Source organism: Takifugu rubripes, chromosome 13 (genome assembly GCF_901000725.2).
Source record: "Takifugu rubripes chromosome 13, fTakRub1.2, whole genome shotgun sequence".
In the NCBI taxonomy this organism is placed as follows: domain Eukaryota; kingdom Metazoa; phylum Chordata; class Actinopteri; order Tetraodontiformes; family Tetraodontidae; genus Takifugu; species Takifugu rubripes.
Genome location: NC_042297.1, coordinates 12,488,392 through 12,500,413, shown reverse-complemented (window position 1 = coordinate 12,500,413; position 12,022 = coordinate 12,488,392). Strand labels below are relative to the sequence as shown.

The 12,022-nt window shown below is 41.9% G+C and overlaps 1 protein-coding gene across 2 annotated transcripts in view; it reads right to left on the bottom strand.

Annotated features, from left to right (window-relative positions):
• prmt3 (protein arginine methyltransferase 3) overlaps positions 1-12,022 on the bottom strand; it is a 31,559-nt gene that overhangs the window by 3,490 nt on the left and 16,047 nt on the right. For both annotated transcript variants that reach the window (XM_011609875.2, XM_003969617.3), the window contains exons 12-15: positions 11,273-11,460; positions 9,368-9,454; positions 3,362-3,412; positions 2,736-2,823 (exon numbers count right to left, since the gene is read on the bottom strand). In XM_011609875.2, coding sequence (XP_011608177.2) covers positions 2,736-2,823; positions 3,362-3,412; positions 9,368-9,454; positions 11,273-11,460 — 414 coding nt within the window. The remainder of the gene's footprint in view (positions 1-2,735; positions 2,824-3,361; positions 3,413-9,367; positions 9,455-11,272; positions 11,461-12,022) is intronic.

Below are 12,022 nucleotides of genomic sequence, written 5' to 3'. Positions count from 1 at the left end.
ATACTCCAGCTACGTAAACACACCGGAGCATGACAAATGATTTGCTGTTTAATTTATTACGCTGCCAGTTGGGATTGTTTGCAGGGATGTTTTGTTCCAGGCTGCTGCGTGCCTTCTTTCTCTTCTGCCAGAGCCTCCCACAGCAGAGCGGTCTCACAGTTAATTACTGTCACACTTGTACAAATACATCAACATAGCTCTGGCGCCAGATAAATCACCGCCGACAGAGTCTATATTAAAACAAACCGCTGGATATTTACGTCTGACCCTCAGTGCAGCCCGTCAAGGCAGAAGATGCTCCTTGGATGATTCCTGTGCTGATGAGTTTAGTCATTTTCAAGGTGCCTTTGGAAAATATTCACCTAAAGCCGCACAAAAAATTTAACAGCGATGCTAATTTTTAGAAACAGCCCTGTAAATTTGACCATTTCGGGATGCAGGTGTGCTCGGAATGGTGCTACAGGAAGCTGGTGGATGCTGTTAAAAACTCAATTTCTGGTTTACAGCCCCCGGAGGAGGCTGAGGACTGTCAGCGTGCCAGGGTGGAGTAAGGACATCAATAATCTGCTGCCCCCCCCCCACCCCCACCCCCATCTTGTGCAGTCCTGAGTTTTTACAACTTTTCTTGGACACTCTGTGTGGTGATGGAGCTTTAGAAAACGCAGATTAAGATGAAGCTTTTGGCACTGTGTGTGCACTCTAGAACATGTTTACATAGTGAAGACCAGATTATGTATTTGACCTGCAAATTGAGGGCATTCTGACAAGGCTTGACAACTTTAAAGCACTACGTGAGGGTTAAGACTAGTTTTGAGGTGAAGGTTAGCGTGAGTTTTAGGTAGGACACTATATGATCTAAGGTTTCAGGTTATCCTGTGCATTATGTACGTATAACAGGCAGAAACACACTCGTGTACAGTGTTAGTGCGCCATCATCTTCAGCTCTCTGGCTCAGCTGTGTTTATCTGACCTAGCAGAAGTCCTCCGATAGCGTTTCAGCAGCATCAGAGATTTTGATGTTCTTATCGAGGGCCTAGTGTGGCTGAGGGCTGCTCGACAACGGGCGCTTCCTGCTCCTCGTAGGTCATTTATTACAGTAGGCTCCAGCAAATGGTGCCGGCCCCGCAGCCTCATCCATCCTCACATCAGACAACATCCCAGATTTCCATTAGGATAAAGAACAAGAGGGCCTCAGTTTACAGCAGATAGGCTCATTTACGCAACATGGCGGTCATTGGTGTCATTAGACAAAATTAAAAGCTTTGTAAAGATTACAGGTGGATTTTTGTTGGTATCATGGTATAATGCTCATATTTTTATTTCTATTTTTTACATGTTTTGTGTACAGAGGATTTCTATTCCTATATCAATTTCTAATTTGTATTTATATACTTATATTCTATTCTGGAATGGGTGCAACCGTAACGCTAATGTTCTTAGTAGTATGACAAATTAAGAAATGACAATAAGAAAGAATCACATCAAAAGAGATTCCACTGTCTTGTGTTTTGGGACTGCACAGTGATTTCTAAATAATTGTAAAACATTCAATTATACATGGAAGAAACCCTGAAAATGGTGAGTCCCTAAAGGTTTGAGACCTTATATCGGGGTTAAGACCAGAAACTGGGAAGGGGTCAGTATGACAACAATCACAAGGAGATAGTGGAGAAAGCTTCCTCGGGTCAAGGGCAGGATCACAGTGGTTCTAGATAATATTGTATCGACGTAGCTGACGTTCATTCTTAGGACTGAATAAGAAAAGTTTGACAGTTTCTGGAACATCTGGATAAACTGCATAGAATCTTACAGATAAGTAACTGCGTAAAAAGATAAACCCACTTAGTTGTGACTCCACTGATCTTGTTCTGTTAGGAATGTGAGGCAGCCAAACTCACTGCTATGTATGTGGTCATTTATTTACATTTGCTGTCATTACAGTCTTTTATCTTAACGTTATGAACCATTATTTATCATTTCCATAATCTTAAAAGGGCTTAATGTACAGATAATTCTTGTCTTAAAATAATTCCACTGGTTCCAGTTGACATGTCACTGTGCAGATGTTCGTACTGTACCTAGTGGGGTACTGTGATAACGGAGAGTGATGAGATAATTGGAAATTCTACTCTCGTTATTTGGTTTGACAAGACGATGGGGACACGAAATTGTATAACCTTTGAGTTTCTTTCAAATAAAAACTTTTAGAAAAATAATCCAATAATTGTAAATACATGAGGATCTATTCATAATGTAGTAAAAGTCTCCTGACAGGAAGCTTTCGGTTCCATCCCCCCAGTCACTAAACGGTGTTCTGTCCACCGAAATTGCGACTGTAACTTTATCACGTTTGTGCCCAGTCAATGATAAATTACACTCAGGTTAACACAAAAAGTCAAAGAAGATGCTCCATATTTCACAGAACATCCATACATTCCATCCATCCATCAGGGAACAAACCTAAATCTGCTGATGCAGCCATTCTGGCACAGGGGGCTCATCTTTAATGTGGGGATCTGAGCGCTGGGAGCAGCCATCAAATGGGGTTTTACATGCTGTCTCAGATGCCTGATAGTGATCTGTTTGGATCCCCCACTGTCTTTGCAAGTGACAGATAACGGGTGTTAGGGTGACTCCTTGGTGAAGCGGACTGTCAAGTACCACCGATGTCGTCGATGGGAAAACAGCGCAGCGGGATCGCAGCCACGTGTGGAAACTGTGTGAGGCTGACTGACCTGCTTTGACGTGAAAAGGCCGCTCCAGCAGAAAAACCGTCTGTTTCCAGTGGGTCTTCGGGACCTGAGGACCCGTGGAGAACATCACCTGCAACAGTAGCATGGGATGAAAAAACAGCAATTCCAACGAACACACCTCTCAAAATCTCACTTTGAAACCAGAAAAAAGGTGAACTTTAAAACAGGAAATCTTTATAGGTTCCTGATTATTAGGATTAAAATAAAGCTCATCTTCTATTTCATGTTTTTCTTTGTTACAGTTCTGCGTGTCACATCTATTTGTCAACTCTTCAAACTGTGCTGTATTTAACGCTGAAACAGATAATCTCCTGTTACATTGTTCCATTCGTGAAGCCCAGAAATGGAAATTTATGAGAGCGTAGATAGAATGCAGTTAAAGGCTGAGGTATGGAGGGGACGTGCAATCAAAAGGCATAACGGTGTTGCTCTCAAAGCTTGGCTTGGGCTGTTCCAAACCGCTGCCTCTGCTGGGTAAATGCTTATATCAGCAGTTGGAAAAGACGTCCGTTGATTGCTGGCAGCCGCCTTAGGGAGGAGGAACACGCTAAAGTGTGAGCATAATTGAGTTTCCGTTAAATGGCCTGGTTGTTGCCGCTGCTGCTTACCTTGGTGCTGCAGCCTTTGTCAAAGAAAACGTCAAAGTAGCCGACAATCGCCTGGAATGAAATATGAGGGGCGTGTTAGAAGGTGACAGTACATTAAACCCCTGGATTTGTTTGAGGTAAAACAGTGTCGGTAAATCTCAGTAAAATGATCAGTTTAATAGGATTCAAAAATTGCTGTATGCATTTAGAAGTAAAAAACAATTTGCAAACCCCTTAACCTTCATTCAGCTATAGTAGGTCATGATAAGACAGCATTTCCTTTAAAATCAGCCTGATTTCTAGTAAAGGCTGAGTCAACAACTGCCCCCACGTGCTCGTGTTCACCTCATGGGACACTTGTCAAAGAAATAAATTATGAGACAGCCATGACGAAAAACTGCTGATGCTCAAGGAAAAATATACAGTTTAGCGCGTGAAATTAACAGTAGGTGGCTATTTGGGCAGCAGAGTTGTGACTTTAATAAGATACAATCAGTGGTTTAGGCCAGACTGGCGTGATTTAGTTAGATTATATCAAAAGGGAAGAAAATAGGATGTGTGCTATTAATATAAAATGTTTAATATTCTTGTTACATAGAACAAGTTCCAAAGTTTCCCCCTTTTTAACCACGCTGTAGTTACCTACCAATGCAATTAAGCGAAGGCTAAATCATCCACTTAAACAAAAGAACCACGTTACTCCGGTTAGCAGAGGTAAAAACCAACCCCCAGGGTTGTTTTCATCACACTACTCCCCCCACTGGAGAAAGAGAGGCACTCTATCAATCTCATGCGTGCGCTTGTAGTGGCAATGATGCAGAACTAATAGCTTTTAATCCTGACGCAGCTGACAACTTGGAGGCCAGCTCTCTGAGACAAAGAAGCCAAATCGATGTAGAAGAGGGAGGAAGAGGGAAACAGCAGGATAGTAGAAGGGACAGGAAGATAAAGGAGGACAAGATTGTGAGAGGAAAACCGGCAGACGGAAGATGAAGTTAGGAAAGCAGGTGAAAAAGAAGGAAAAGCTGAAACATCATGTAAAAGCCAAGGAAGGGTTTCTTATTTACAGCATTTTTAGAAAAAATACTTTTGTATAAATCAGTGCAACATCTGTTCGCCACGTTTGTTCACTCCTAACGGACAAACCACACAGAGCGATAGACATGTGCCAGCATGTGTTCAATGCACGCCTCACACCGAGGCTTCAATCAACCTTTATCGACTCCGACAGGCACGGGCGGTACCGACGGCTCCCAGCTAAACTGCCAAAAAAGAACCCAGAGTGGATAAAAGAGCATGTCAACCAAATGCAATTATGGCTTTTAATGAATGCTACCGAGACGCTCGGTGCTGAGGTAATTAGGAAATTAGCTGTAATTACTCGTCAGGCAGAGCGGATTCACCTAGTTCAGGCGGAGAGTCACAGATCATATTCACCGCGCCTCGCTGGTGACGGAGACTCGTAAACTAGATTTATTGTCACTGCGTTGGGCGTCTTTCACTTGGCAGTAGGATGAGCAATTTAAATGAAAGGAAAACTTCCTGCTGCATGTACAGTATTTCTCAAAGGAAAACTAAGCTCTTCGTGATGAAAACAAAAGAGTTTGTGAAGTGTTCAACAATAAAAGAACTTAATGACTCCGACCTAACAGCACCTTTTTATAGTAGAAGCTAAAAGTTCATCATGAGTGACAGAGAATGTAAAGTACTCAGCTTTTGGGTCCTTGGTCACAGCCTCTAACAGAGGTCTGTATAAATTATGCAGATCAGAAGTAAAACTATCATGAAGTGCAACCATTTAAGTTTGATAATGTGTTCAGCTCCTGGCAGTGTCATCAGGGATTGTGCTGTTCTGGGCCGCTGGGCTCGTAGCTTATTCACACAGATGGGACAAGATTTCATAATACAGGAAATGCAGCTAATGGTCCTCCTCTATGCACTTCCCTTTGGGCATTTTAAAATGTAAATATTCTTTGCATGGTGGTAAGCATCAACTTTTCCTTCTTTTAACAGAGATTTCTCACCACCTGTTAGCCTTCCATCATTGTTCTCTTCTCAGAGTATACATTTGTCTGCCGCACCCCTTTTACAAATACTGTAGGAAAGAATGTTGTTGGTTTTCCTCACAGCTAATAAACAAATGAATTAATCAATGAATGCATCGTTTGGTAGCCTTACAACAACTATTACTAATAATAACAATATTTCCACAATGATTTTCAGCCTAAAATGATTTGTAAAACTTTTTTAAACCAATAATGTCTCTGTGTGACAATCTACAAATGAACATTAATAATCACATACACGTTATAAATACATATAAATCAATTACAGCTTTTCTAGCAGTAGGCAGTGAAGTGTTCACAAAGAACTGGAGGACTGAGAATGAGAAAGAAGAAAGAATGGGGAAAAGAACGGGTTTGAGTTAAAACACAAGCAAACACAAAAACACAGGACATTTGAGAATGAGTGCTTTTCATTTTCATCAGCGTTTCAGCCTTGGGCCCAGCCTCTGTCGGTGATAAGTGATGATAGGGGGCTCTGTGACGGCCCACGGAGGAGGCGCCGTTACACCGCAGTTCTCCGGCCCCCATTCTCCGGCTAGAGCAGGGGGAAAATTAATAATTATCATCGTGGATAACACCAACAGGGAGCAATTCATCATTGCTCCCCTTTTGCCCGACTGTGTGTCAACGAGCCGCGTGGCCCGGCCAGATACTATTATACAATGGTGGGGGAGGAGGAGGGAAAGGGGAGGCATCGTATAGGAGGAAGGGAGGGACGGGGGGGTGGGGGGGGGACGAGGGCTAATGCGCTTTTGATGGTGTTTATCCAGGCGTGGAAGCTTCAAGCACGACCACCTCACTGGCAGCTTGGTGTGAATTTCCCCCTCCTCAACCCCCCCATCACTCATCTCTGACTGCTGCCACTCCGGAGAGGTGGAGAACTGTCATCATCAGCTGCAGCCACCGTTCCACGCCCGTGACACCTCAAATGCAACTGTAAACGTAAACGGGGATCGCTTTTTCCCTCTTATCTTACAATCAAACATACGGGAAACTTTTTGTATTCAACTTTCTAATTTTGAGCAAACGCTGAGCACATTCATCAGTGTTGAAGCTCCACAAGAAGCAGCAACCGTCTGCAAGTTCCAAATGACAAACCGCAAATGTGTTGCCGTGCAGGCATCATTAACCGGCACAACTGTTACTGGGAGAGGGACTAATTGGGTCTTTTACTACCTTTGGTTACTTTTCTGAAGGTTGCTAGTAGACTCTTCATTTAAGTTCCAGCTTATAGACCCAAGTGATTGATTCACGCTTGAGACGCAGCTGTCAATCATGATCTTTGTGACGAGTGAGCAGAAGCTTCAGTATCAGACAACAGATCAGGCTATAAAAGCAATAGAGCATTTGAAGCAAGAGGAAAAATATGAATGCAGCTTATTAACTGACTCAATAATTTATCCATACAGCCATGTTATGCATTTGTCTTTGTCCAGCCATGGAAGACCAGATGCAGCATGGAGTCTCTGATCTTTTAGAAACTGGATCTTTGTGAATTTACCCACCACTCATTTATAATAAGGGTGTTGGGTCCCAGCACTCACCAGACAGCTCACCAGTCCATCATAGGTCAAACACCACTTACACTCACACCTAGCGGCAATTTAATGTGCATGCGATTAAACTGGAAAAGAGAAAAATCTTGAACTGATTTCATATGTTTCAACAATATCAATGGCTTATATAGGATAAAAACTATTTTACTAAAGCTGCATACCAACAACTAAACGCAACAAATAAAGTAGTGCCGTCCGGGCAAATCTTCTAGTGTGTTGACAATGAAAATGTCAATTTAAAAGCTGTCGATACAGTTCTCGTTGACAGTTAGCTGATAACCCACCCCTGAATACTAAGCACTGTGCTTCCGTCACACTCGTGAGAATTAAAGAGTGGGTTTTTCCATGAACTTCTCCCTTCTTGGCGTGTTGAAAATCGCCCTTGAAGTTGAAGAGTGCTGCCCTGTCAGTCCAGAAGGCCGTTCTCTGCCTCCACAGAATGTAAATTTGATGGAGGGTAGGTGAGAGATGGATTGCGGAGACCGCGTTCTCTGTACGCTACAGTAGCTACATCAGCAGAGGTGTTAAAATTAATTACAGGCAGAATGTATTCTGCTCTGCCTGTGTCGCACTATAATTGTGCGTCCCTTTTCCGTTCTTCAGGTAAATTTTACCAGGTGAAACCAGGGCTGCGACTAAAAACGCGGTAATTAAAATGACATGGGCAAATTTCTGCCGCAGGTTTTAATATAAGTGTGTCTCCTGTTTGTGGCTTTATTGTTTGTGAAGGCGAAACATTCTAAACAGCACACGTGACATGTAAAAAGTGCAGCGAGAATTTGTTGTGCGTGTGAATGGCACAGACTCGGGGGTTGTGCTGTTCATTTAATGCAAGGTTAGGCAGGCTGAGCTGATGAATGGACTGTCGACAGGAGAACAAAAGCAGGCGCTCCATCACAGGATAGGAGCTCTCCCTCACCAATCCACACCACGCGCCCATGAACCCTTTATGCCATCTAACTATAACTTCTACTAGGGAGCTCCAGCCAGTACTCAGTGCAGAGCACCAGCTTTCTGCGGCAGTGTTTTGCTCCACCTCAGTTGAAGACGGACTCCACTAATTCTGCATCGCAGCTTGACGTAAGAGAATGAAACAGAAAAAAGAAAAATTACACCTGTGTAGTGTTTGATCGCATCATTTATCTCACAGTGGCAGAACACTAACATGACTAGACTCCTGGCCCAGAAATAGACACTGGATGTTTTCAATTACAGAGCAGAAAAGACAGGAAAAATGAGAGGATGTTTACAAATCCCATTAAATTCCCCAGCCTTTCCCAGGGAGCGCGGGCTAGATAATAAGGCCCTATTGATTATCCATTGAACCAATATGCCAGACAGTGCAGTAACACTGCAGCACAACACAAAGCTGCTGCAACACAATGAGCTTTATTCCTAGAGACACATCTCTTCACACAAAGCATCCGAGCCTGCAGCATTGACACCCTTATGAAGGCATCGGGTAACTGAAGATGTCTTAGAGGGAGGGAAAAGTTGCTCGGCCAGTGGAGATGGTCCTGCTGAAGTGGGTGACAGTCAGCACCCCACAAAATACACTTCCTATGCTCTGGTGCCTGCTTCTACAGTTCTTCAAAACACACACTTACAATTTTATCTGCACACCTAAAGGAACATTTTAGGGAAGTTATCTCATGTTCTTTTTCTTAAAAACTGAATACACTTAAAAGTGGTTGATTAATTATAATGTGTTTAAAATGATGTATGCAAGTTTGCTGATAGGAATAATAAAGAATTATTAAACAACACTAAGCATGAATTACACGTCAACGTGATTGAGGGTGAACTGCATCAGTTGATGCCACATGATGTACCGGTACTGTTTGTGTATCAGACTGTCTAGTGAGATTTAGTGACACGTATCACATCAGTTCCAGACCAGATGTGCACTGCTCTGACAAGAGGTGCACAGCACAGACTGTGTGAGGTGTGTATGCATTTGTCTTCAAGTGAGTGTGTTTGAGAAACAGTAAACATGGCAAGCAATCTAAACATTCACTGTCTTCTGACATGTAATTCAATGTCATATGCTGCTTTCATTTCATTTGAGATGCTTTAAACATCCATCTGACAGACAACCTCTTAAATATGAAACCATAGTCTGTCAGGAAGAGCACATGGATGCTGCTGCTGTTTGTGAGGCCTCTCTGTAAAACCATGCATCTCATACTGGGAATGACAGTTCATGGGAGAGCTTTTTACACGTGTTTTGGTTTTTAATACGTAAAACCAATTATGTTCTTAAAGATAAGCCCGCCTAGTGTAGGTAATTAAGCCCTTCTTTCAAGGGCTGTACATGATCATGATCGCTATAATGATGGTTGAAGAATACAAGGAAGACTGATTTTCAGGCTGCAGGTGTGGAAGAGGATAGTGTGTGTACTTACTGTGCATTCTGTGGTGTTTGTTATCTTCAAGCTAAAATCTGATGTGAACTCCAGCTCAGAGAGACGCACTCTGTTACAGTCAATTGTCTGTAGAAAGTAAAAAAATAAAAATAAATATGTACAGGAAGTAAGACAATTCAACATACATGAATCACTGATTCACTGAAAGTGAATTTGAATTACGTACAGTATTTATGTATCTCCTCGTTAAATGTTTTTCTTTCACAGGCACCAAACACATGACAAAGTATAATTTAAAATATATTAGCTTAAAACCTTGGACAGCTGGTTAACAAAATCCAACATTGGTACAAAAGTAGCAACTAGTTGTAGCTAATATTATGCTAATACTTTCAATCTCATACCAAGTGGGTCATGCAGGGTAACCACCTTACCTGCTAATTTAAGCATGTTTTGCAAATATATTTATCACTGGCAGATTGACGTGTGAATATTATGTATGTTTAACTTTTAACAAAAGCTGAGTCTTTTTAAACTTCTAAAGTGTGTGCTAAACACATTTGTTTTGCAAGAATTTATAATTTCACGAAAAGGCCACTCAATTTTATGGAATAGCAGCCAGACTTAATGGAATACTATTGGATCGTATCAACGGGAGGCAATAGATGATAGCCCATGTAATTTGTGCAAAGGCTCTGTCTATTTGTCACTGGAGGGAAGAAACTATTGATTAGAGGATTCAAATTCCATTATGTCAACTTCTGCCCTCATTCATCACATCCACAGCAGAGAAGACGCTGTGAAGCAATCAGGCCACCCTGCAAAGAAATACACACTTCTCTGAGAGGCACGAAGGACCATAGTGTCTACACACACAGACTCGGAACTAGAATCTCGGCTCTTGTTTGCTTAATGTTAAGAGAATGTGTGTTTTTCCCCATGAGCCCAGTGAAAGCTCATCTATCCATCAGGTCCTAAGTAGAAGGAAGTTTCCTTAAAAATAACTAAGACGAGCCTCAAACAGTTCGATCCCAACATTTATGCTCCCTTCCACAGCACACCCCTGATGTCCTTCTATCTACAGCTTCAGCAGCACACTTCCTAAAAACTTAATTTGTCCTATTTGCTGCTTCAGAGATCTTTGCACACTAGGATCATGCTGATGCAGCACTTCATCTATCTTGGGCTCCCTTCTGTGTCTCATATTGGGGGTTATAGGGGAGGGTCTCCTCCCTCTTTTACACTGATGCACCTGATTCCAGCCAATGCTGGCTAGCAGGAAGTAATAAGAGCTTCCACTGAAGTCACGTCATAGGAGTTGCCAGTGTGAGACGCTCACTCATGCTACTCAAGATGACCGGGGTTACGCAAGTAACCTAAAGTCTTGTCAAACATCAAACACATCAAGCGTGTGGTCATCTACAGATGACAAATCTGTACTGCTACTCCTTTAACTACAGTTTCATTATCTTTAGTTGTGGAAGAATTTAAAATTGTGCATTTCATTTGAGAAAACCGAATAATAATAAAATGTGTCACTGAGAGAAACAGGCTGTTTTCTTCAGTCCACCTGATGATAATTGTCTCATTCCCACTAATGCATCTATTCCATTGTCCAGGAAAGCAGAACATCAATCCAGCTCTGATGTCACAGAAAGAAGACGAGCTGAAGCCCTTAAGCTTGGAACTAAAGTGGTTTGGACAACACAGGAGCTTAGTGTGATGCCAATTATGTGGGCAGGTAGTTCTTAAACAGAGTGGTTTCCAACAGTTAACAGTGTTTATCTTGTATGTCGTCTTCTGGGTAATGATTATTATTCTGTATTCTACAGCCTTGTTTGAACCCTTACAGTTACATTTTTAAAAGTAATTTCTCCAACATCTACATACAGTAAGTAAACAATGTCTACGAAAACACATTAATTATAGAAAGCCATGTCGAACCTGTATGACTGTAGGTTCAGATATGAGTGTGTCAGCCTTCAACACTTCCACCACAGCCTCTGCCACCACAGCCGTCTTCATGCACGCCATATCGAAGCCGTACACATCCTCCCAGAATGCAATGCGGTCCTGGTGTCTGTCTATGTCTCCAACTGCCGCTAGGCTGATGTTGCAGAGATCTGGATACACTAACGAAGGAGAACAAAAGACAACTCTCAAAACAAATAACCCAGGAAAAAACAGGAGTCAGACAGACATTAACCTCCAAAAGAAAGGAGATAAAAACAGGAAGATGTCCAGTGTGTCACGCAGACCAATTAAAATTTTTTCTTTACTTGTTAGTTTACAGCATCGCCATTTCTTTTAAAACCTGTTTGTCTAATTTTTATTGACTAAACACCTTCTGAGAAATTCTTTTTTTGCTTTTTTCAAGCAAGTTCATTGTTATTATTACTGTCAAAGTAAAGAAACGGGCAAATCTCACTCCCATAATTCTTACTGCTGAGGTCAAAGACAAACCTTAAATTAAATTTATTGCAAATTTAATCAGAGATGGCTTTCGCATCTTGTGGGTGTGGTGCTTTACATCAATTTCATAAGGCTGCTGTAATGACTGTATCCATCACGCACTTTTAAAAAGATGGCTGATGAAATTGTGTCCTACTTTGGATTAGACTTTACGATCCATACAACACATGGCAAAGGTATGCAGAAGGTGTTTTAAATGGTGGACATCCTGTGTAAATTACA